The following is a 24,785-nucleotide window of genomic DNA, read 5'->3' as shown; positions in this document are numbered from 1 at the left end:
AAGCACTACCCTTTTTATGTGTTTCTCATGGAGCATCGACAGCGGAATGCATGGCCCCTTGGTGTTTTCGCTTCGGTCCCCAGTTGGGGGCGTTGGGAATAAACTTCGCCACGCCTGTGACAGCACCACGGAAATCAAATTGCTTGTCGTAGGAGAAGTCAACATCCGATAAAGGTTTCACTAGCGGCACGCGTTGATCTACCCTCCCTTTCTTCCTGGTTCCCCTCTCATTACTCTTTCCGTCACCGCTTCCACAACCCCCGCCTTCAATCATGGCGGGAGGAGAGGTCACACGATCAGAGTGGATATCAAGCACCGCATCCTCTTCTTTTCCTCCTTCAACAACTCTCTCATTATTTTCCTCTTCGTACTTCTTCCATTGCATCATCACACCGACCACAATTTCCGGGGGGCAATCAGTCTTGATACCTGACGGTGCACAATGCACTTGACTGCAGCGGTATCCCTTGCGTCCTAGGGCTCCAATAAATAGCGGGGCGGGGGGACAACGGACACGTACAAAAGAGGCGACGTCTGGCAACTGGTAAAAGAGCGGGGTATCGGCTAGTTCTTCCATTGCAACACGAACAAGGCCCGATATACGCGCCACAGCGGTAATATGGTTAGCAGAAGCGCGCCGCTCAATCTCTACCAATAGCTGCCCGAGAAATGGCGCACTCTGCGTCGGGGCCGCGTAGATGGGGCCAGACAGCGACACAGATGCTCCGCAAACACAACAACAGTGACCGCGCAGTGAAGATGGAAAAATTTGTTGGAGACTAGGGGAAACTATCTTGGGATTCTCACGGCGGGATGGAGCTGCAGGGAATCGTTCCCACCCCCATTCATCAGCCTTGTGCGCCTCCCCACCCTCGTTGGTGCCTCTCGCATTTCCTGAATCTGAGAGGCGATGTTCCTCACTTTTCGCCACATTGCCTTGACTTCCGGCAGTCACGTCTTCTCCCGCATTGCCTAGTTTTCGAGACCGCTTCTTCACCCGCATACGTGAGACGGCTATTTGTCTAACCCAAAACGCGGGGCAGTGGTTGCACTGAATGAGATAACCCAGTTTACATGGGCTGAGCTTCACCTCTGCCGGCTGCGTGTACACACGAACAAAGCAACGAACATAGAAATCGATATGCAGAGAAAGCAACGGAACAATGTATTTGCGGTGTTTATTAGCCACACGCTCCACGGCAGCGAGAAGGATGCGCACTGCCATCTCGTGGCACGCAGCATTTTTCGTAGGTACAGTGTTGTATTTTGCGTGACATGTGTCTGGGTAATTCCCACACAAGATAGCGCTGTCAGTACTCGTCACGAGCAATAGTCCCCCTTCCCTAATGCACCGCACAGCACCTTCAAGGAAGGGGGAAGCGGAACCATACGGGTCAAGATCAACGACGTCCACAAGTTCTTGCTGTATTAGGGGCCTGATACCCCTCGCCTCACCAGACTCTGTATCAACGCCATCTTTACACGATCCGTTTTGCGTGGCAGCAAGGCACAGGCGATGGCCAGGGTTAACAGTTGGATTGGTAGCGAGCCTAAACATAAGATCATTCGCATCGTCCAAATTAGCAAAAATTGCTCCCCCGCTTTCAACTGTTCCTGTTGTCTCATCCACGCGAATACAAGAGGACGGGAAGTTTTCCTGAAAAGTCGGTGCAACACAGGGTACCTCATTAAACTCACAGTTTCGTCGAATGCATTCAACCGCGTCACAGTCGATATCATTGGCAATAATAAACCTCACATCTGGAATTTCTTTATAATACCGAATGGCCCGAAGCCCTGTTGCGCTTAATGCCTCAAGAATAGTAATGCCACGGCGCGTACCACCCTTATTCTTCGGTTCCTCCTTTCTCAGCTGTGAGAAGCAAGCAATCACACAGACACTCAGGTCACGGTTCACCACCTGTGCAGGGTTGTAAAACACAGCTTGGCCACATTCCTCATCTTCTTCACCGCAGGTATTGTCCTCCTTGCTGTTTAGAGAGCAATTAGGGGCGCAAGAGTCATCCTTCCTTTGCTTCCCAACCTCCTCCTTGTCAATGTCACTGAACCCTCGACCAATTTGAGTACTGCTCCCGGCGGCTGGTGGAAACAGAACCGCGGTGGTACCCTCCACCACCACCGTGTAGCCACGTGGAGTTTCCTTACGGAGTCCCTCGGTTCCGAACAAACCGGAGCGCATAGCAGGATGGTGAGCCACTACTGAACCACGTGAGAACCCTGGGAGAGAAAGTTCGTGCTGGAGAACTGTAAAATGATGAAAAAAAAAAGGAGGGAAACGACTAAAAGAGATACAGGGAACCAAAACTTCGACCTCGGTAAGGAGCAGCAAACAATCTAGCAATCGAAAGAAGGCCGTACGGGGAGGGAGTGTAGACTTTTTTCTTTTTGTGCAATCCGCCAATGGACGACACATTCTTCCACAGGGATAAGTGAAGAGATCTTATCTTCTTAGGATGACCCCTAACCCAACTCGAGCCCTGTCGCTGCTGTTGCTTAACATCCTCTACAGCGCGCGCGTCCTTGTATATATATTACATATACGTACCCACCTGTGCGCGCGCACACAACGTAAGCGGCAGTAGGAAGAAACTTAGGAAGGTTGACAAGTGTTTCACATTTCTTCAACAACTGAACATTGTGGGCCAAATTTGAATTCAACGGTGCCGCACCCCTGCTGAATGTACACAAGAACAAAGTGATGGAAAACTACAGCACAGCCAAAGGTGGAGCTTGACAGTGAACATTTTTAACGCAAACAACATCCACACTACTGGCACTTGCAGTGCACAACGCGGTGTCCTTGTTCTTCATATTCTTGCCGTGAGACAGCAAGATGCGGGAACATGGAAGTGCCTGCGAGCATCGAACCACCAACCCATGCACTGTACACGCGACAGGGAATATCATTAACTGCTATGGGTGTCACCGCCTCGCTGGTGTGGGTTTCCCTGTAGAGCTGTGTTACTTCTGTTTCTATTCTTTCCCTTGTGCCGGGAAACGAGACATTTCCACCGGAGAGGACAATACTAGCATAAAGCTGCGCTCGAATAACCGGCTGACAGTTGTTGATAGCAGCAAATGCGAGCCAACTAACACCCATGGGAAACGATGGTTGGAATATTTCCCCCAACTCTGTCATGTAGCGTGACTTGGGTACGTACTGGCTACCCAAAATACCAAAATCGAAGAGAGCCTCTGTCGTCAAACTGCGATGGGTTGATATAGGAATGGCATTACCATCCGGAAGATAAAAAACTCTTTCATCCGACGAGTGATCCTCTCTACCATCCTCAAACCCTTCGCCAGGCGCGCCTTCAAGTGAGAGATCATAGTCGCATTCGCCAGGAAACTCTGATGGGGAAAAGAATGCGCTGGGTCCAGTCATGTTGAATATAGGGGGCTTGACATAACAGAGATCCTCCTTAGCATTGTTGAGCACTTGCATTTCCATTGGTGTACCAAAGCTGTAACCCTCAAGACGGAGCAGTGAAGCAAAATACTCTGTCAATTTCTCCCCCGCAACATCACTCTCCGCTACGTGTCGGCCGAGGGCATAACCCTCATGCACCGGTACAGCCATTGTGCGGTCTTTGCCGCTGTCAATCACCAGCCCTGTCGTAAGACCATAGCTATACAAGCTAAGAACCTGTGATGCGCCCAGGAAGAGCGAATGCACATGGAATGTCTCCATCATAAGTTCCAGTGTTTTCTCCTTTTGTGAAGCAGGTGTGTTAACAGACTGCGGGACAATAAAACAATGGCTCTCCGGCCTCACACGCAGTTCAGAATACATGACGTGGCCCCACAGTTTCTCCATATTTTCCCAACTTACCACCCTGCCACTCTCGATGGGACTACTAACTGTTAACATCCCGCGTTTGGCGAGGGCAACGTCGCCAATTTCGTATTCATTCATTCCTGCTGCCACCGCAACACCGCGGTTACGTGGGTGGCCGACAAGTGCGGGGATGTCCAAACGGGGCGCTCCGTCACTGGCATAACCGGCGCGGAGGTGGTGCGAGCCGCCGTCTAAAATAACAACAGGAGCTCGCTCCGTGCTGCAAACCATTTGAGGTAAAGGTGAAGGAGTACAGAGTAATCCCAACAATAATAACGAAAAAGGAAATGGTAATTGTAATTGTAATAGTAATTATCTAGTTTAGTGTTTGCCCTGCACGTATGATTTTTGGCGAGGCGGTAACTTGTCACTCTCAGGTGTCTAACTGACTTTCAGTAAGTAAATAATTAAGTAGTTGCAAGAGAAGAGAGAAGAGGATAATACGAGGAAAGTCCGTGAAAAGAAGAACGAGAAACGGAGCAATGTGACCGAAAAAAGACGACGAAATCATAGACGCTAATTCCAAAGATGACGCCCACCATAATTCGAATTTTCAACAAAAAGTGAAGAAAATACCACTGCAGAAGAGAAAACTGGTAAGTCGATTCTGCTCTTCCCCACACGCATGAAGGTGCTAAAAGACGTTTTTCACTTAGGAGTAAAAAGATAAGGAAAGAAAACCACAACCACAACCACAACGACACAGGACTAGAGAATTTAAACGTGCCATATCAATGAAAGATGCACATGAAAAAAAAGGGGGGAGCAACAACTTACCGTAACAATACCATCGGTAATAACATAATGTAATAGAGGAGAGAGGGAGATAAAACAGCTCCCTCGAGTGGTCGCAAAAAGAATGCGTAGTCCCTAAATGTATATATTTATACCTAACGAGTGCTTCGCAAAAGCAACAAAAGTGCCTGCAAACAACAGCACATATAACAAAACGATCAAGTAACATGGGGGGGGGGGGGTAATGTAGAAGAAAGAATAGGGGGTAAAAAGAAAAATAACGGCACATTCAAGCGGGGAAAAAAGCCCAACGCCAACCTGTGCGTGAGCAGTGACAACAGAAGACGCGCACAAGAAGATCACAGGCATTGCCAGCTACACGATCCACACAACAGAAAAACAAAGAAATCGAAATCAACCCCCGTACACGGGCCTTTCTGTCGCCACAATCCTGGGAATGGCGCGTGTTTACTGCACCAGGTGATTGACCACGCATCGCAACAGCAACAATTAGGGAAGATGAAGGGTGAAGAGGAGAGGCATGCAAATAAAATACTGAAATTATGACGACGCTCCGGAGCCATACTTGCGCGCCCAGGCCTCAAACTTACTTAAATCCGACTGCTGCACGCTGCTCTGCGTACATGCCACGCTAGCCATAATATCCTGCATGGTGATCACTGGTCGTTGAACTACACCTGATTTCAGGTCGGATGGACTCCCGGCACCCTCTAACTTCTCAATCATGAGTCGAATGGGCCGCATCATTGCCTCACGGCAGATGACATCAATATCAGCGCCTGACATACCATCCGTAGCCGCGGCGCATGCATTCCAGTCAATATCTGCCGATGCCGCCGATGCAGTAAGAATCTGCCGAAACATTGTCGCCCGTGCTTCATGCGTTGGAAGACCAACAAGAATACGTTTCTCTAAGCGACGCAACATTGCACTATCAAGATCCCACGGAGTGTTACTTGCAGCAAGAACAAACACTACCTCGCCACCGCGCCGTTTTGACAAGCCATCCATTTGTATCAACAACTCTGTCTTCATGCGTCTCGACCCTTCATGCGTCCCTTCACCGCCGCGCGCTGACATGAGGGAATCGATCTCATCTATAAATATAGTGCTAGGCGCATAATGAACAGCTATGTCAAACAACAAACGCACTAACTTCTCACTATCGCCACGCCACTTGGACACAACACTAGATGCGGAAATATTAAAAAATGTGGTACGACACTCCGTCGCCACAGCCTTCGCAAGAAGTGTTTTGCCTGTTCCAGGAGGTCCGAAAAGAAGAATACCTTTCCATGGGCGCACAATACCCGCAAACAGTTCTGGATATTTGACGGGCATTACTACAGCCTCCTTTAGAAGACGTTTCACCTCATCTAGCGCCGCTATACTACCCCATCGCACATTGGGGTTACTGTCGAGGATGTCACGTTGTATTGTCATGGCAAGTTCCTGTAGTTCCACCGTTGGAAACCGCGGCAGCGGCTTCAGCGCTCGACCGAAGAAACCATCATCGTCAGACCTACATGCAGCCGCATCCCCACTAAACTCCGGTGCCGCCTCCACACGCATGCCCGCCAACCCGAAAGGACACTCCGTTACTACCGGCCGCCTCGCATTAGACCCCGGTGGTGAACTTGGCGATGGACCCAATGGAGGAGATGCCTTATGAGCCAATACCAAACCACGGGCGAGACACTGTGCACCAGGACCTGGTCGCTTTAACTCTTGCGCAGTGCTTTGAGGTGCTTCACCCACAGAGGCGGCATTGCCATAAGTTATGGGCCCACCATTTGCTCTGAGAGGTTGCGGCTTCGGCCTTCCACCGAGTTGCTCATTACCTCGCCGTCGCACGGCCATGCGTTCGCCACCGGATGGAACATCTACACAACCCTCTTCCACCCCTTCATTGGCTCGAAACAGTTTGGGGCGGCGATTGAAACGGAATTCAAAATACTGCTCATATTCCATAATAATGGAGAGGAGATCTATATTATCGGCTGGTGAGAACTTTTGAAGCGACAAACCGCTTTCCTGCTGAAGCATCTGCAGCGAACCCACGTATCCCTGGTCCAGAAGAAATTGTGAAATAAGTACGATAGCACCCTTCACACGCTTCAGTCGTATCTTTTCATTATCCTCGCGAGCTTTCTGTTGCACCTTTATCTGCTGGAGCGATGAGCCTGGGGCGCCTTCTGGATCATTAGAGAGCGGCTGAAGGCGAATGTTACCCTTTTTACTCATATCCCAAAAAAAAAAACCGTCTGTTCCTCCCTCTCGTATGGTGCGCACGCTCAAGCGGAATCAAAAAAAAAACAACGAGCAAGAGAGAGGAGTGAAAGATATATTAATATATATACCGTTACACTCTTCTACGACGGTCGGTAGAACCAGAAAAGAGGAAAAAACAAATAAATGAGCTATGATTCAAATCCCCTTTGTATTTTCACTGCTTCTCCACTTAGCCACTGATTGACCTTACCAATCTCGTAGAAATTATATCCCGTGTTGGTCTAATACACAATACAAGGGCAGTTCTATGCAAGGAAGCTATATAAAGAAGGTGAGGTGTGTGATATATTCACACCTAATATGGGAGTGAACTGATCCGAAGTGATAATACGTAACGGATCTCTACTCGTTAAAGCATGTAATCGGTTTATATTTATTGTTTGCGTGTGTACAGGTTCGGCAAAGAAATTAAAGAAAAAGGTGGGAGGAAAAATATACATATTTATATACATGTATTGCTTGTACAAAAAACAGTAGTGCAGAAAGCTTCCTCGGGGAAACGTATATTCAAGAAAAATAAATGGCACAAAAAAGGACGTTAAGAGTAAAAATCAGGCTCAGGATATAATTACACGGTGTCGTATCAGAGCGGGCGGGAGGAAGAAGAAAATTAGGGGGTTTGGTGTGAAGCAATTAAAAGATCAGATCACTTCACGTTCACGGTGAAAGCAAGAGTTTATGGACAAAATGATAATAATAATAATAAAGTCAAGGCATCCCGTAGTCAACCTGATGAGCGGCCGGCTAGTGTTCTTCTCTCATGTGAACTCCCTTTTTAAAGAAAATAAACCGAAGGTGGACGGCATAACAAGTGGTCGGAGAGTAAAGAAAAGAGAAACAACCTCCCAATTTGCTCGTTCACTGCGAGTTATGAGGTTTTCGAAACAAAGAATAAGACGCAAGAAAATTAAGAACAAACCCCCTCAAGGGAAACTAAGAACCAACATCACGGAATATATGCATTGCCATGTGAAGCCACAATCGTCGTCCCTTGGGAAAAAATGGAACTTGATCTTTAAAACCTCGGAATTTTTATTTATTCACCGACACCATTCACTCCTGCAACCCATTCAACCTCCCCTTTATGTTCATTTCACACCCCATCATCTCTCACCGATCCGCTTCAGTTTTGTGAGCACACAACAAACACATACACGCATATGTGACATCCCTTAGAATTCGTAACACTGATTCGCCTCCCTCATTTTTAACGTAATCTTTTTTCATTTCCACATCACTTTTTTTTGTTAACGACTCCCTCGGTTGCTACTCTTCCGCCATACAAATAAAGCAGGTAATACCTGTACGAAGAGAAAGAATAATAATTGCTTTAAAAAACATTTTCACAAACAATAACGTTGTTCTCACTGCCGTCATCAGCGTCGCCCACCATGCAATAAAAACGCGCACTACGGTATATATATACGTCTGTTTTTCGGAAGGATTTCAAATGTAAGGATGCTCATAACTCACTATATATATATATATATATATATATATATATATATGCAGATATACAGATATTTATCGCACCGCTTAGAAATGGCGGGGGAGATGCCATTTCCACCTTACACAAATACGCGTACACCCGAAGTTATTTGCTTGAAGCCGTCGGGGAGACCGGAACCAAAACGCGCTCAAGGATAAACACGTCAAAGAGCGTCCAGCGTCCGTCCCCTTCCATGTAAAAGCAAAGTAACTTCCGTACAGCCGGGGGACTGCGTCTAATATCGACAGAATTGCCATGCAGCTTCTGCACCAGTCGAGTGCAGTCCAACTGTAGCGGCCGACCAACAAACATTCGCTTAACGAAGTCCACCAAAAACAAACACTGACGAAATATGCCCAAAAAGAAGCTCGGACTGGTGTACAACCTTGCGGCCTCTACACGCTCGTACTCACTTGAGTAGCCGCATGTGCGTTGGTAAAACCAGTCGAAGGCTTCACAGTAACGTTGTGGGGGCATCACCACGTCCAGTGAAACAAATGCAATCGGCATGAGTTTGGGGGCTGGTTTGAGCACTCGTTGTAAACACCCAATGCTCCACGTTTCCCGCTCGCCCACCTTCTCGGGATCAAACTTTCCAGAGGAGAACGAACATTTCAATGGAGGGGAGGAGCAGGCACCTCCAGTTGTTGCATCAACCGATACGGGTTTCGGACACTCCTCCCCATTTTTTTTCCATGCAGCGTATTCCAGCAAATCATCAGAGGATTTCACGAGAAACGGATTGAAAAGTTTCATATCCGCGTCGATAACATAATCATCAGGTGCGGCTATATCAAAAATATTGAAATCTAAAGTCCGCTGTTTATCCCACATTTCGGAGAGATGCTCGGAGAGACCCTGCGAGAGGGGTAATACTTGTTTCAGTGCCTTGCTAACTGTTTTGTGAAAAGCATCTGTGCCCTTTGCGGATCCCTTCTCCGAAGAAATAACTGCCTCACCCACTATATCTTCCTTCACACTATAGTTTTTCAACAGTAAACCCTGTAGTTTGGCAAGTGCTACCTCACGTGCGACAGGCCTTCCAGTCGGTCCATTGTGCGAAGCAGCCTCCCTAAGGGTTTCAAGCAATACGCCAAGGCTGCGGTACGATTGCTTGGCGCCCTGCAGAAACTCCTCGGCAGTGCACCCATTCATATCGCTAGACCAATGATCAAAACACTTCATGGCTGCATTATTATTGTCGTTGGAGTCATCACCCTCCGCGCTGACTGCCTGCTCACCTTCTGTTCGGTCGGGTGGGGGCGATTCCATTCGTCTGCGGCGAATAAACACCCAATCGGACTTTAGTTGAGCAGCGACCGACTTCATACTTCCATGCGTGCTGCGGTAAAGCGAGAATGGAACCGAGGAACAGTACAAAAGGCGCCGCGCCGATGATACAAAGTTGCACCCAAGTAAACCAGCGGGGTGAAGCGCGACTGTCCCGCGTGGCCACCTCATATTCCCTCCCCTAGATTTCCTCTCTTTTCTTATCTTTTCCTCTCGCTACTATTATTATTATTATTATTATTTTTTATTTTTTTACCACCGCTGCTGTTATTGTTACAGTCAGTCGGTAATTTTCGACCGCAAACCGCACCCTGCGTACCTCCGACAAATTTCTTTCCCGTGCTTCGTATCTTTCGCTTACTTACGCTTTTCGATACGTACTACAACTTCCGGCTCAAAAGGTTACTAAACAGACGCAAGAACAAAACCAAATGCCGTGCGTGTTGAGTGTGTCGGGTTGGCACGTGAGTAAAAAAAAAAAAAATGGGGAAGTCAGGAAACAAACAAAATGAAAGGAAAGCAAGAAAGCGGTGGAAAAAGTAAGAGAGAAAAAAAAGGAGAGAAACAGAACTCGGGAAAAGCGGGCACCACAGGAGGGTAGAAAACAAAAACAAGACAAAACAAACAAAAAAAAACATACGTGTGTGGGGGGGAGTTGGGGGAGAGGAGAAAAGTAAACAAAAGAGTTGCAGCAGCGGTTTCAACACTGTGCAGGGAAAATAATGGTCAACTTTTGACTACCGGTTTAGTCCATCGCCCATTCCTCACCTATCTCAACAAGTCGAGCTCGCCATAACGCGGTTAAAATAAATAAAGAACAAACATGAAGGGAAAAAAATGAATGTAGGCCACAAACATCACAGCGGTAAACACACAAAAATACCGATTATTATCACAAACGCATGCACTGCATACAAACGCTTATGTTTCGACACACACACACCTCACCAACGAAGATTCAATTCTTTATGCAAAACACGCACTTGTAAGCAGTTAATTACCAAAAAAAAAAGCCATTTTCACAAACGTACTTCGGGAAAGGAAAATCGAAAGTCCAAATAAGGGCAATAACGATTAATAAAAATTCCCTTTTTACAATAAATTAAAACGAAGCAGTGGGATAACCATCTGTCTGCGCCCATTTCACCCTTGAGACGAAGAAATGCTCATTCGATGAAAAGAGGAGACGACTGAGCACCATCGCACGCGTGTACATATATATGCACGCATGACCGCAAACAAAAGGAAAAGAAAAATGGACGGAGCGCTGAGGGGAAATGAATCACCCAGCTTTCCGCCTGTCATACCACTGCGCAGTTAGATTCGAACATCAGCTTGTGCGACGCACCTGTACACACAAAAAAAAAAAAGGAAAAACGGCGATCCAAGTCTTCTCCCTGTCGTCCGCACTCCGCGAGCAGGAAAGTCAAAAAGGGTTGTAATAAATTGCTCCCATGAGTAAGGGCGTGGTTATTTGTTTTTGTTTTGTGTGTATATATATATGCGCATGCATATTTTGGTTGTGTTCGCTCACCAGATCTCCCTTCCCGTATTCTCCTCCCCGACGGATGCACTTGACAAGAGGGAAGAGGAAGAAGAATATCATGCGTTCGTTTAACCCACTTGTCTTCCGCAGCACATCCTTCTTCCTCTTCCACATCACCTTCCCAGTAAGCACATCGCCGCACTTAGTTAAGCAACAGCTACGCCAAGAGAATGGCATGAAAACAAAAAAAGGATGAAACAAAAATAAAGACCCTCAAAAAACATAACCAGAAGCGACAACGACGGGGACAACAAAAGAAGCACACTACAACCGAGAGGGTGCTACTATTATTGGCCCCGTAAGAACAGTGGTTGCTTTCGTCCTAGACTCCACCGGCGATGCATATTCACCGACACCTTGGTTTTTTAGTCGTTGCTTCATCACTTCATCGCGCGTAAGACCCAAGGTAGTCATCGTATACAACCCCTCTAACTGCCAAGTCATGATTTGGCTCGGGGACACCTCCTTTGATGCCACTGCCTCAAGGTAGCTCAGTTCTTCCAGGTATACCTCATACCGGAATGTGCAGCGAGATTGCGGCACACGTGTCAAACGCATATCGTTGCCGACTGCACTGCGCAGGGCGTACAACTCCCCAAGCCACTTTTTCTTTCGGTACGAAGGAAAGCCGGACATCAGAACACTGTTTTTGGCAATCTCGCACAAATCCACCTGCGACAAGTTCCAGTAGTTTGCAGCAGTGCTGTATTCCTCGATCAACGGTTCCTCCGTGTGATGAAAAATGAGCGCCCCATCGGTGGAGAGCGCAACATTGAGGCCACGCCGAAAGAACAGTGCAAAGGGATTCTCGTTATACCTGCAAAATAGGGCGTTATTGGAAAGGGGGGTGATTCCAAGCGGTATTTGTCCGAGGTAATACAAATATTGCAGCACCGGAGTATCCTTAAGGTTGATACCGTGATTAACACCATCCGCAACAAGAAATGCCTCGGCCATGTGCCCAGGGTCGCCACTCTCACCCGCGTGTGGGCGCAACGAAAATGTGGTTAGCCCTCGTGCTGCACGGTAGCGGTTCAGCGAAGTGATGTTAGCCCACATGTAATACAACCAGTACATAAATGGAGGATTCTCCACGGAGGTCCACTGTGAAGGGGAGGTATTAATCAGCGAGTCAGTCTCTCGCTCACTTTCATTGTCCACCAAGTCGAAACCGCTAACGTGTGCAAGAAAGTAGTTAAGGAATGGATGTTTTTCGGGGTCTATGGAGGCCTGCCATAAGGGAAGAAATATGTTGGTCAAAAGGTCTTCGAAGGATGATAATATCTTGTTCTGACGGTATATGCCGTAAAGCCGTGGTACCTGCACGATCCAACGATTTGTTGGATGCAGCATATCATGGGTGAGGAACCACCGAGATAAGCGGTCCCATTCATCATGGCACCTGCCGTAAATAGAAAGACGGTATTCGGAGAAGCTGTAGCCGTCGGCGGCCTGACGGTCAAACACAGTACGAATAAGTTCGGCGAAGTAGCGTCCACCAATGAAGTTATCTGTTTTGAGAAGCAGTGAACGTAATGCGGATTGTCCCAGTGGGCTGTACCGCCCGTTGAACACGTCGAAGCGGTTGAACGTTGCCTTCCCAGCCTTAACGTTCAACGAGGCAATAGTCAGGTCCTCCACATCGAATGTGGTGCCACTCAGCTTTTCCGCATGTATCTTGGCGAACAATTCACCCAATGTGATGGGGAAACCGGTACTCCTATCGATATCCACCACATCGTTACGATTCATGCGAACCTTCTCTTTGATAAATTTAAGAAGTTCCTTAGCCGTCATCCCTGATGCCATATGGCAGTGGACATCCACCTTAACACACTTGTATATGTCACTCTTCTCACGCAGCATATCTGTTAAGTGGCCCTCTTGGGTTTCCTGGTCGTCGTTTGTAAGCGCTACATGGAGGTTAAACTTGCATTCCAACATGTCCAGACGCCGGTTTGCGTAGCGGAGCATTGATGAATCACTCGATAGGGCCCTTAACTGTCTTGCGTCAGCCTGAAACTTAGCCCAGGACGGAAGAGGCCGAAAGTACTCTTTTGTTGTCGCATTCGCGTTTGCAGGAACCACAACGTCCCTCACCCCATCACGAAAGCAAAAGGTCGTGGGGACTGTCACCCCTTGCTCTCGTACCACAGGGGAGGAAAATGAACGAATCGATGACGAAATGTTACCGGACGCTCGCGTGGACGGTTGCTGAGTTTGCTCCCCCTTATCGTGATGCTCCCGCCACTTTTCCGTAGAAGTGAAGCCGCGACCACTTGACCTGCTGGACCTTTGAGACGCGAGTAAAGCCTCCACCCCCGCAGTACCTGCCAGTGAAGCCAACGGGGCCGCTAGTTCGTAATGGACAGTAAAAGCTTTATAGTACTCACGCCGCTGAAGCGCCTCCACCACACACCGTGCTTCACTTCTTTTTCTACCTCGCGGTCCCAATACGACAATGCGTGGGAATTTGATCAATTTGTCCACAAATAGCCGCCTTCCGCTGCCGGGCATTGTCATTGCCCCGGATACTTTCTCCGGAAGCGGTGGAATATCGAAGAAACGCCAAAGGTTCTCCCGGCGTCTCTCCGCTGAGGTAGAGGCAGAGGACCCCGTTGCCAGTAACGACCAACCACCATGCACCAAAAAATCCTCAGAAAGTCTCTTGCTTTCGCTGTGTCCGCCCCACTTAGTAAGTCCCTTGCGAAACAAGAGATCCATTTCATGAGTGAGAGACAACTCACGAAAGCGCAGTCGTAGGGAATTCACCTGTGTCACCGTAAAGTTGTTGTTCTGCGCACTCACGCGTCGCCACGGCCCACCAATAAACTTACACCTCTTCTCAATATCAAAGTTGATGTACCCCGCCGAGTTGAGACAAATCTCCATAACCTCAGGCGTACTCACCTGATGGATCTTCATGATACCGTTAAGTTCTTCGTTCAGTGCCTCTTCGTTTGTGTGGAAGTAAAGAGGGTCAATTGTAGAAACCGACACCCGTAGTCCTGTTTCAACTGCAAAAGGAATAGCACGCTTTAGCATCGAGTACGGAGTGCTGTCGTAGGTGTGGTAAGGTGTCACAACAATGCTACGTTGTGTTAGATAGTAGAAATACGTAAGTGAACTCCATGCAAGGACCTCCAGAGGGCCAACCACCTGGTCCGTGACAAGTAAACCAATGACAGTTTCGACGAACGTTTTCTTACGCGTGCCGGATGTGTAGAGGCGAAAGCGAAGTGGTTGGCGCTTAAGGGGTTCGTAGCGCTGGAACAGGGGCCGTTGTACGTGGGAGGGGTGCGCAGTACTGTTGCCGAATTCCACCTTCACATCCTCTGTGGTGGACGTAGGGGGCTCTTTCGCCGACAGGGAAGAAACGACATGCGTCGCGATGAAGCAATTCAAAAGCTGCACATTGCGCCAAACGTGATAGATGAAAAACGAACTAGGTGGCATGTCACCCTTCTCCACGGAGTACATGGCCGGGTCACCCTCGGTGGGCATCTCCTGCACACCTGCTTCGCCACTGACGAGTACAGAAACAGAAACAAGACGCCGAAAGAGTTGTGCAACATCCGGATATTTTTCAGGGCAAAGGAGTGCGAGCCAAATCGGTTCAAATATATGTTTCAATACATCCTCCATGCTTTTTGCCGTGCACTCGCCACCGTCGCCGGCGGACGGGCGCATGGTGATACGAAGGGAGGGCCAATTCCCCCCTGAGGCGAAAAAACCAGTGCGAACACACCAAGATGCGATGTGTTGCACCTCACCTGGACGGTGGCCAGTGACTGTGAATTCAACCTCCAACACATCCTTCTTATTCCGAGATATCCGAGAAATCATCGGCGTCACAAGACGACCGAGCAGTGCACCCCCATTGCCACTATAAACGTCAAGGAATTGTCGCAGGATCGGAACCGCATTTGCAGCAGTATGGTGCTCATTACGTGCCTCAAGAATGTCAACCGTGTGCGACGTTGTTTTGGAACTGCTCAAACGAAGTCCCAATCCCTCCATTGTGAAGACCCGATCCTGCGGCGGAAGAGAAGGTCCAAAGAAGGCGTCAGCAAGTGCCTTCAACGTAACAGTCCGCTCGCCTGTAGAGTCATGAGTGCCACTATCCTTGGTTGGCATGCTAAATGTTTGCTGAGGTACCGCCAGTTGCACCTCCGAGGTAAAACCCCTGCCTATTGGATTGCGGGCTCTGCCCTTGTCGGTTGCAGTGGAAAGCACGCTTGAGGTAGATAGCACGAGGTTTGGCTCATTGGACACTGTTTTCTGCACAAAATCCACCACTGATGATGCCGACATGCATGTCCCTACCCGCCGCACGTCAGTCTTGGGGGCACGCCTGAGATTCCCAGGGCCAAGCGTGGGATGGAAATGTTCTTCTCGCCTCATATTAAAGGCGCGATACAACCGATATCGACTCTGCAGGATCTTAACCCGCGGTTCACAAGCTGAGAAGAGTCGAGCGTCAGCAACTATTTGACAGAGTCGCTCAAATTTGGCACGAAAAACCTTATAGTCAAAGGTCGGGTGTGACCGTAGAAACGGATTTAACTTCAAGATGCGGGGAGAAACGAGACCTCTGTCACAAGATAATAAGGAACGACCAGGATTGACTGCATTCTCCGCAGAATCGTCGGGTAAAATGTCTGCAGCCTGCAGAGTCAAGAGTGAATCGTGGGCGGACTCCAAAAGTGTTGCCATCATTCCACGCAGCGCCTCAACATCCTTACGTGCAACCCTAAACGCCAAGTGATCATCTTTGATGGTTGAGAGCTCCGCGCTGTCGCACTCCACACCGACGCCGGAATGTAACAGCCGGGTGTGAAATATTATCTCCAGCGCCTCAACCACGAAAGGGGCGGCATCACTAAAGGAACGGTCACCTTCATCACCCGCGATAAGAATGTCGTGCCAGCGCTGCCCCATCACGAACTTCAAAGGTTTCAATAGCTCAGTTGTGTGTTAATGCCGTAACCAAAGCCCGAGAAAAAATATTGGTGCTTTGCACCCGAAATCAAATGGCACCCCCTTGTTCTTTACTTTTTAAAAAAAAAAGTTCGAGAAACTTCCTCCCACCAACCACCTTCACAACTTCAGTTATATGTGTTACGGGTGCCTCCGTCCTCCCTTAACTTACAATTCCTTCCCTTGCCGCGCGTATTTTAGAAAATAAATTCGGTTTGAAGAAAACATGAGAGAGCTGCTCGTAGATATACAGTTGGTAAATGAGGGAAGAAAGATCATTATTATTATTATTATTACTGTCATCTGACACTTTACGTTCTGTCAAAAAGTGCGTGTTCGTACGTTCAACCACTGATGAGGTTAACAATAGCGTAGGACACGGCAACAACACGTCGGGGCGGGATTAACCACTCAGCAGGCAAGTGAGAAGTGTAGTGAATACGGAAAGAAATGCGTAATACTCAATTGCCGCCACAAAAAGGCAGACATCACTTCCCAACTCGCGCATATAATAACAACACTTGCGTAAACAAGAGATGAAGAAAGAAAGAGTCGAGTTATTCCTACTCGTTTGACTGAGTCACCGCGCTTCTCAACCCCGTCATGTATCCCCTCACTCGCCCCCATGGTCCCACATCACAGGCCTCACTTACACATACCCTCCGTTTTCATGCCATTCTCTTGATTCTTTTTTCCAGGCAAACATACGTCCTCTCACGTGGAATTGACTTAATACTTATATCCATTAAACGTTTTGAAACTGCCGTAGTGCCTATGCAGAAGATTGCTACCGTCGCAAATCCTTTCAACGTACAATTAAAGTTATAACAGACGTTAACATCAACACGAGAACAGCATGGGAAAAAGCGGCATTCTCAGGAGAAAAGTGGAAATTGGTGACGCATATCCGTCCCGTTTCGCGCCTCCAAAGCAACACGCTTATTTCGCCTGTAAGCTTCCACTACGCTCAATCGCAATCTTTCCATCTCCTCCTCCTTGGACAACGCTTGCCCCGATCCACGCGTTACTTTGGTGCTCCCGTCAGCGGGAACAAATCCTAAACGCTCCAACCGCCTTTGCTCACCCATGCCGCCAACAGAAGAAAGCAATCGCAGTCGCTCTGACTGTGGACCTTTCGCTGCCCCCTTCGCACTGCGCTGTGAAGATTGGTCCAGTCGGCTTGCAAGCCGCGTAATGGAAGCATTGCGGCTTGGCACCGTGTCGAAGACCGGTGGCGCTTCTACACGTTCCCCATAACGAACAACATCCACCAACTCACAGAAATCACGAGGTTGATCCTCACCTTTATCCTTCGGGTAGCGCATAGGCCTATGCGGCCCATCACCTGTTTCGGTACCAGAGATACCATCATCAAAACTGATTCGTTTGCGGCTCTCCTTCACTCCATCTAAGTTGTTGCTATCAACCGTCTTCTTGCCTTTCTTGCCTGCCGCACGTTTCTCCGCCGCCTCAGTCGCTGCTTTCTCCTTTTGCATCTTCCTCAGCATCCTTTCGTATGCAATGTCTTTCGCATCGACGGGGTCAGCTCTCCTTCGTTTCTTACCTCCTTTTGTGGAGAGCACCTCATCGGCTAGCTGCTTCTCCATCTCCTGCAACTTTGCCTGCAGTCGCTCCCGCCTAGCCTCCACCTTCTTGCGATGTTTCTTCTCTTTCTTCCTGGCAATGATGGACTCCTTGCTATCATCTGTGATGCTCTCCGCCCCACTCCCATCGCGAGTGCGAAATGCAAGCACCGGGCGCGCCAGCGTCGCAGCAATCTGTTCGTTGAGAGGTACGGGTGCCGCCTTAGTGTCAACAGTCACCCCGGAGTCTGCTTTTTCCGCCGTGAGAACTCGTTTTGCGGCTAACTTTAGCACCTTTGATTTTTTGTTGCGTTCTCCCAAGCCATCACTGAGGTTTCCATTGTTCACTAAAGGAGGAGAGGAAAGGGAAGTGGAGTCACTGCCAATGGGGGTGCCGACACCACCGGGTCCTTCACTCGCCGATGCTGCCGCTGCCGCCGCCTCCGCCACCTTTTCGCGTCGCCGTTGTTTGCGCTGTTGTTCTCGTTCATGTCTTTCCGCAAGATATTGACTAAGGGACCGCTGGCTAATCGAACAATCCCGCCCATTGGCTTTCATGATGGGTGGTTGATTGGCGAGCTTCGTTCGCCGTAGCTCACGCTGGTAGGGCGACAATTTTGGATTCTTATTCCGTTTCTTGCGGTGTTCCTTTATGCGGGGGACACGTTGCCGACGGGCCATTCCGTTTGACTTCGGCGGTACCAAAAGCTTTCGGTGTTTCGCTCTCTCTTCACTCCTATTCCCTTTGTCTCTCCACGGGTTGGTTCTTTCTTGTCTGACCGCCGCTGGAGTTGACTCCCCCACTGCCGATCGCAATAATCAAATGGTACACCCTGTAAGGGTAATATCACGACAAAAAAATAGGGAAACCAGCTCAATCACTCTTTCCCTGAATCTCTGCACCACGACTATAAACGACGAAACATTTACAACAAAAAAAAGTTAAAGTGAGAAAGACAAAAGAATGAAAAAAGAGATATTAGACCAATGGGTATATCACAAACGTTGTTGCTGGAAAGTTTTTTCTTTACGGAAAAGTTAGAGACCCCTTACCTGCGCGTCCTCCATCCAATGTGATCCCTTTCCTCACCCTATTCCACCAAATGCAGTGCAGGAAGGGGGAAAAAGAGGGAAATACTTGTTCACAAAGGTAAAGGGTGGACAAAGTCATTATTCAGTTTGCGCTTAGTTAACGATTAATGGGGAAACCAAATGGTGACGCAAACATCCGCACAATGGCTTCCACAACACTCACCCAGCAGTTCCCTTCCACACACACACACACCTGTGCTTGTATAGCACAACCAAAGACGCAGCACCGGAGTAAACAACAGACAAACCACATTCCCTGTTCATCTTCACTCGCCCTATACTGCAGCAGGGGGAGGAACGGTTCCTATCTTGCGTTGGTTCTGTCGTTTGTGCTTCGTTTCACCCAGCAGCAGACCGTGAAACCGTTGGCCAGTTTAGATTGCCTCAACATCCGACCAGAATATGAACAGGCCCGTTAATGCTCTCCATCCCCTTGCACAACGCGATCACAGAACATATTTTCCTATCGCGTTTCATTCAGATGGTTGCGCTCTCTCACATAAGAAGTTAACTTACACTAATCCAGCTATATGGTGTTCTCTTCCGCAGAAAGTTGGTTGACAAACTCTTTCGCTGCACTATCCGGCAGTGTTATTGATACGCGGACGCTGCCATCCACTTCAAACTGATCCAGAAGGTGCTTGGCCTTAAATAGTGCCGCCTTCGACACAAACACCAAACGGAAATGTTGCTGGTACAGCGCCCAGCACGTCACGAAGCCAGGAATGTCCTTCAACTGCTGTCGAAGTTCCTTCGCACCGATACGTGAAGAAGTGGCGGCGGAAGCTGTCACCATTTCCGACTGACGCACCGTCGACTGGCGCAATTCTCCTCCAACTGAAGGTGTAGACTGCGAGTGTTCCCCTTCCCCGCTTTCACGTGACCGCTTCATGCCCTTTGGTGACTTCAGAATTGCACCATCTTCATTACCCGCTATATTTAATAAGAATTTCGGAGGGTGCGTAAAGTACGGCTTCCGAGAAAGGCTCGTGACCATATCTTCAAGAGTGTCGAAGCGCGTGCCGCTACCGGTTAGGCCGTAGACACATTCCACTATTGTGTCATCTTCGACCTCCCGTTTATGCCTTTCCTTGCCCTTGGCTTTCGCGACGGGAGCACTGTCATCACTTTTCTTACCTCCATTAAGAGTCGCTGCATGCTTCCCGGGAACAGGAGTAAACACGGTTGAAACATTACCATCAGCTTTACCGTATATCGCTATCTCCACTGACCGAGTCTCGGTGCGAGCCGACACGGTGTAGTGACACTGAGCACGCCCCTGCGATGCATCTGATGTGGTACCCGTTCTCCTTTCCATTTCACAGGAGGGAGAAGAACATCCACGTTCGAATTTCTTGTCCAGGCAGCAGAAGCGGGGAAAGGCCTCCCGGTGTACCTTTGCGAAGTCATTTTCCACATTTGTGATCACTACAACGTACCGGTCATCAACATTCCCTTGTGACGACTTCTTGCTCTTTTCTTGGCCGTTCTTTACAGTATGGTTCGTCTGCTTTTCTACGACTCGCGATCCCTCCTGTTTCTTCCATTTGGCCTTCTTTACCCTTCTGCCAGTTTCCTTCGAGTGCCCCATGCTGTCAAATTATGTCCAACGAAGTCAGTCCAAGTCTTCACCTCCAAGAGAATAGGGGGAAATAAATGTTTATATTCATATATGCTTACCCAATTTTACAATGGTTAGAAAGTCGAGGAATTAACTGAAAATACTGATGCACAAAAATGCAAAGAGGCACCCCATGCATGAGGAATACGAAACGACTCACTTTTATGGATGGGCATACCGCAAACAGGCGGTTCCTTAATAGGCGCAGTTGCAATGAACAACATGGACAATGGCAAACTCTACCATTTATGTGGGGAAAAGCAGTCAGTAACAACCAAATAGTGTGTTCTGAATTTAAAAAAAAAAGAAGGCACTAGTACATGTGTACACACATCTTTGCTCGTGTACCTGAGAGGGCGAGTTTTTTTTTGTCTTCAAATAGCTGTGTAAAGGTCGAGAGAAGCATGTGCGTGATTTACCCCTTCCACTCCCTACGAGTAAATGGGCCCACCGGCCCCATCGCCAAACCGCCACTTATTTGGTTCGTCCCCTCCCCTCCCCCGCTGGTGCGCATGATTCGCGCTGCGGATACCGCTTTATAACATGAACACTCCTGTTACTCGTACTTCATATGCGCCAAGCCGATCAGGTCTTCCTTGGCTGAAACCATTGAGGCAAGCAACATTCCAAATATTGTATGCCCCACAGGTTGCCATATAACTATCAACAGTTCTCGCCAGTTCTCTACAAATCCAAACAACAATGCACCCTTCTGTGCCAAGTGCCAGCGGTATGAAACCATTGTAAAGAGCCAATAGGTAGTCGGTAATAGCGACAAAAGAGCAATCACAAACTGATATCGTGGAGAGATATCAGAAAAGGAATCGGTATTCCCTTCCACATGCCTGGTTTGCGTGGTGCGAGGAAAATTGTTTGTATGGCTACCAATATCAGGTAGTGAAGGATGCACGTAAAGTACTCCACGGCACGACCGTATATCAGAGAGGCCCGCAACGGCCAAAAGAACGGCCGATATGGTAATGGCTGCGGTACCCCCACGGGAAAGAGCGCCTGGTTTCGTTGGGGATGCCGAGGTATTTGACATATTATCATTTAAATCAACCACTACCAGCGGGTAGCCTACAATTATTAAACATATATACAAAAAAGCCAGCAGCAACTGCAGTGCCGCTAGCACTCGAACAAGTGCAACACCTAAGCGATAAGTCCTTGAGAGATGTCTCAGCACAAGTACCTGCTCCCCTGCACTTAACACCTTCATCTGTCCACCATCCACGAGCTGGTTGGGCTTCGGTTTATGAGAGGTCTGTTCATTACAGGGCATCAAACACGCTGAAAACTAGATGCGACACAAGGGAAGACAACGTGAAACGTTAAATCTTGTCGAAATTGCCACCGGAAATATAACATGAAGCATGTCCAGAGGGGGGAAGAAAGAATAATCCAACAGCCACGAGCCCTTCTGTCCTCATCACCTACATACCGCCAAGCAACGTATGCAAGGTAATAATAAATTGTGTTTAGATCGACTGGCAAAGAATGAATCAACGTCACGGAAAAGAACACGGCACATTCACCCCCCCCCCTCCACTCCACATACGATAATGGTGGGAGTCAAATAAAATCATTAAACATGTATTCCCACGGTAGACACTAAGTTTAAATTTACGAAAAATGACCCGAGACACCCAAATTTAAAATTCAGCCTTACAAGCGGCATTACACCTTACATTTAACGAGACAGGCTGCATTCCCGCAATAATTCATCCCCCCTTTCATTCCAGTCAGTTTGTCCCTCCTCAATTCATTTAGGAAAAAACGAGCCACCGCATCGGTTCCCTACACCAAATGCGTCACTTGAAGGGCCAAACCAACACACACACGCCACACCGCTTCATAATAGCTGATAAACCCAACCAAAACGCGCATGGGGGTTTACATAAGGGAGTTGTTGGCCCAACAGGAAGCGTTACTCAGGGAGAGGAAAATAATACTCCTTTCGTATTTTTTTTTTTAGAATTTTCTTCGTGCCTTCGTGGGAGTTTCCCCCCACTGGCGCGGCCATCAGCCATCACCGTAGAGCCCTGAGATGCTATCGGTCTGGCGACTGTGGCAGAGTCTCCCTTTTTCATTCATCCTAACACACCCTCTATAATTTTTGTTGTATTTCCGCATATGAACGGAATACAGCAGATGGGGCGAGAAGCCTCCCGCCCCGGACTCTCCCAAAGATGTCAATTGGCAATCCTTTTTTTTTTCGGAGGTCCACATCACCGGACAGCAGCATCTTAGTGCGGATGATACTGCTGATGGCACGCTGGCACGTGCCCAGGGACCGACAAATGAAAAACGGTGTCCCAGCAAGACGCTGCTGATCCCTGTGCTGTATGATGCCGTAGCCGGTGCAAAGCATTGTTCCCCATGAAAGGAACGCTGCTGGCTCTTGGCTTCCCCCGATGATACGGGGTACTGGACCCTGGCACCACGTTGAGGTGGCCGGCATCGCCAGGGACTCCTTTCGTAAGAAGCCAACGCTAAGCAGCTTGCCCCTGGCATACGGCATACTGCACTACACCAAATAGTGTAAAGGAACACGGCACAACCTTCCACCAAATCGCGTAAGTCACGTCTAATGATTAGCGGGAAATAAACTTTAACCACAAGATAAGGGACAAACCCACAACAAGTGATGAAGCGACCCAATTCATATATATATATATATATTTCCGTGTGCCGACCTAACAGCGGTGGCGGGTACCCAGGATACATTCCACGGAACTTCTACACGCTCCTTCATATGAGGTGGAAAACGGCGACCCCAAGAAGGTAAAAACTTACTTCATTGTGCCCTAGTCCCTCAAGAATAACTCATGTATACGTGACCTTATCGAAACAAGTAAACATGAAGAAAGGACAGAGGTGAGGTGGCAGCGGGCGTTAATATCCTTGATGATAAGAGACACCAAAGGTGGTTGCAACAAATAGGGAACGCCCAGGAGTAAAAAGTTTGTCATACAGCGGAGAGAATCGAATAGCGGCTACAAAAGCACGCATAATGCGCACTAAAAATACATTAATGCGCATGATTACTTCAATTCCTCTTCTACCCTACCCTTCGTTGATTGCCATATTGAATCACACACGATTAAGGCACACTCATGCAACACGCTTGGTTGTAGTTTGTTCCAGCCAGGCCCCAGACCCTTTCATATTGTACCCTTGATTACAAAAGCACCGAGGCGGATAAGGAAGATGTAAAAGACCTCACACCACCCCCATTCACCACGACGAGACCCTCACCAGCCCATCCCGCGTCTCCCGTTACTTGAGCAATCTGAGGAACGAGAATCACGCGTTTTCGGGACCGCTCAGGAAGTTCAAAAATACCATCGTCCATGCCTCTAACCGGGTTTACGTTGCTGGTATACCGCTCACTTCGAATGGTTTTGGCGCAGCTACCTCGGCTGCTCAATGCTGCCGAGGAGCCAGCGTTTGCATAATCCATGTCGTCATCAACCACTTCTACAAATAAATCAGGCGCCTTCTGCAGAAACTCCCGCTGCTCGGGATCATAGTCCAGCTCTGCACCTCGTCGCGCCACTTCTAGTCCCTCTTTGAGTCGCTTCAGCAGCTCCTCATCCGGCAAAAGCTTTTCCCAGTCATGTTGCTCTATTGTAAACAAGGGTCGGGCCATCACAGGGCCATCTTTGTCCAGCACCCAAAGCTTCCCGCCCCGCACACCAATAACAATTGCTGTTTGTCTAGCCCACGGCCCATGGGTGAAGCGGATACACTGCCCGTGGGAAACACCAAACACCTCTACGCAAAGGGTTGGATGCGTCGAGAAGTAACTGATAATGCGGTTGTGCACATGGAAGGGAATGTCGCGCAAAATATCGCCGTATTTGAGATGCTTACTCGGTGACGATCGAACCTTTTCCATCACCACCGAAACCATACGTGACAGGAAAGCCATTGGTTTCTTCCATAGTAAGTTACCGGCACCTCGTGCCTGAGCAGAAGCTACAAATGGTGAGGATTTTGTGTAAGGAATTTGCTTAGGCTCCTTTAGTGAGCCGCGAGCAGCCCGCCTGGCTTTCATCGTGATGCCGTACAACTTCAGTGAATGTGCGCTACTGTGGTCCTCAACAAGAAGTCAGTTGCGAGCTGAACAATAGCCGAATGCCTTCGCAACACAAAAAGAGAGAGGCCACAGAATTACCTTGATTCAGTCAAATAGTACCTAAGAAAAGTGGAGAGGCAACCAACAGTTATGGGTGTACATAAGTTCATCAGTATGAAACGGTGCATGCATG

General features: G+C 48.5%; 9 protein-coding genes across 9 annotated transcripts, besides 7 other annotated features; all 9 read right to left on the bottom strand.

Annotated features, from left to right (window-relative positions):
- Positions 1-25: 25 nt before the first annotated feature.
- On the bottom strand, positions 26-2,434 carry Tb11.02.1390 (N(2) N(2)-dimethylguanosine tRNA methyltransferase; the record flags this gene model as incomplete). Its single annotated transcript, XM_823375.1, has 1 exon — positions 26-2,434. The coding sequence occupies one exon, from the start codon at positions 2,432-2,434 to the stop codon at positions 26-28; it is 2,409 nt and encodes an 802-aa protein (XP_828468.1).
- A 354-nt stretch (positions 2,435-2,788) lies between these two features.
- Positions 2,789-4,090, bottom strand: Tb11.02.1380 (actin, putative; the record flags this gene model as incomplete). Its single annotated transcript, XM_823374.1, has 1 exon — positions 2,789-4,090. The coding sequence occupies one exon, from the start codon at positions 4,088-4,090 to the stop codon at positions 2,789-2,791; it is 1,302 nt and encodes a 433-aa protein (XP_828467.1).
- Positions 4,091-5,155: 1,065 nt separating this feature from the next.
- Tb11.02.1370 (katanin, putative) lies at positions 5,156-6,859 on the bottom strand (the record flags this gene model as incomplete). Its single annotated transcript, XM_823373.1, has 1 exon — positions 5,156-6,859. One exon carries the CDS (start codon positions 6,857-6,859, stop codon positions 5,156-5,158), a length of 1,704 nt encoding a protein of 567 aa, XP_828466.1.
- Positions 6,860-8,380: 1,521 nt separating this feature from the next.
- Positions 8,381-8,435: a microsatellite.
- A 66-nt stretch (positions 8,436-8,501) lies between these two features.
- Tb11.02.1350 (hypothetical protein, conserved) lies at positions 8,502-9,857 on the bottom strand (the record flags this gene model as incomplete). The annotated part of the gene is made up of 1 exon (XM_823372.1): positions 8,502-9,857. One exon carries the CDS (start codon positions 9,855-9,857, stop codon positions 8,502-8,504), a length of 1,356 nt encoding a protein of 451 aa, XP_828465.1.
- A 46-nt stretch (positions 9,858-9,903) lies between these two features.
- Positions 9,904-9,928: a microsatellite.
- A 228-nt stretch (positions 9,929-10,156) lies between these two features.
- Positions 10,157-10,256: a sequence feature (T-rich).
- A 31-nt stretch (positions 10,257-10,287) lies between these two features.
- Positions 10,288-10,323: a microsatellite.
- Positions 10,324-11,496: 1,173 nt separating this feature from the next.
- On the bottom strand, positions 11,497-16,173 carry Tb11.02.1340 (AMP deaminase, putative; the record flags this gene model as incomplete). Its single annotated transcript, XM_823371.1, has 1 exon — positions 11,497-16,173. One exon carries the CDS (start codon positions 16,171-16,173, stop codon positions 11,497-11,499), a length of 4,677 nt encoding a protein of 1,558 aa, XP_828464.1.
- Positions 16,174-17,087: 914 nt separating this feature from the next.
- Positions 17,088-18,476, bottom strand: Tb11.02.1330 (hypothetical protein, conserved; the record flags this gene model as incomplete). The annotated part of the gene is made up of 1 exon (XM_823370.1): positions 17,088-18,476. The coding sequence occupies one exon, from the start codon at positions 18,474-18,476 to the stop codon at positions 17,088-17,090; it is 1,389 nt and encodes a 462-aa protein (XP_828463.1).
- Positions 18,213-18,246: a microsatellite.
- Positions 18,477-19,413: 937 nt separating the features above from the next.
- Tb11.02.1320 (hypothetical protein, conserved) lies at positions 19,414-20,478 on the bottom strand (the record flags this gene model as incomplete). The annotated part of the gene is made up of 1 exon (XM_823369.1): positions 19,414-20,478. One exon carries the CDS (start codon positions 20,476-20,478, stop codon positions 19,414-19,416), a length of 1,065 nt encoding a protein of 354 aa, XP_828462.1.
- A 586-nt stretch (positions 20,479-21,064) lies between these two features.
- Tb11.02.1310 (hypothetical protein, conserved) lies at positions 21,065-21,793 on the bottom strand (the record flags this gene model as incomplete). Its single annotated transcript, XM_823368.1, has 1 exon — positions 21,065-21,793. The coding sequence occupies one exon, from the start codon at positions 21,791-21,793 to the stop codon at positions 21,065-21,067; it is 729 nt and encodes a 242-aa protein (XP_828461.1).
- A 680-nt stretch (positions 21,794-22,473) lies between these two features.
- Positions 22,474-22,732: a repeat region.
- Positions 22,733-22,980: a repeat region.
- A 712-nt stretch (positions 22,981-23,692) lies between these two features.
- On the bottom strand, positions 23,693-24,571 carry Tb11.02.1290 (hypothetical protein, conserved; the record flags this gene model as incomplete). Its single annotated transcript, XM_823367.1, has 1 exon — positions 23,693-24,571. The coding sequence occupies one exon, from the start codon at positions 24,569-24,571 to the stop codon at positions 23,693-23,695; it is 879 nt and encodes a 292-aa protein (XP_828460.1).
- Between the last annotated feature and the right edge of the window lie 214 nt (positions 24,572-24,785).

Source organism: Trypanosoma brucei, assembly GCF_000002445.2.
Source record: "Trypanosoma brucei brucei TREU927 chromosome 11 chr11_scaffold01 genomic scaffold, whole genome shotgun sequence".
NCBI lineage: Eukaryota > Euglenozoa > Kinetoplastea > Trypanosomatida > Trypanosomatidae > Trypanosoma > Trypanosoma brucei.
This window is presented reverse-complemented; position numbering and strand designations above follow the sequence as displayed.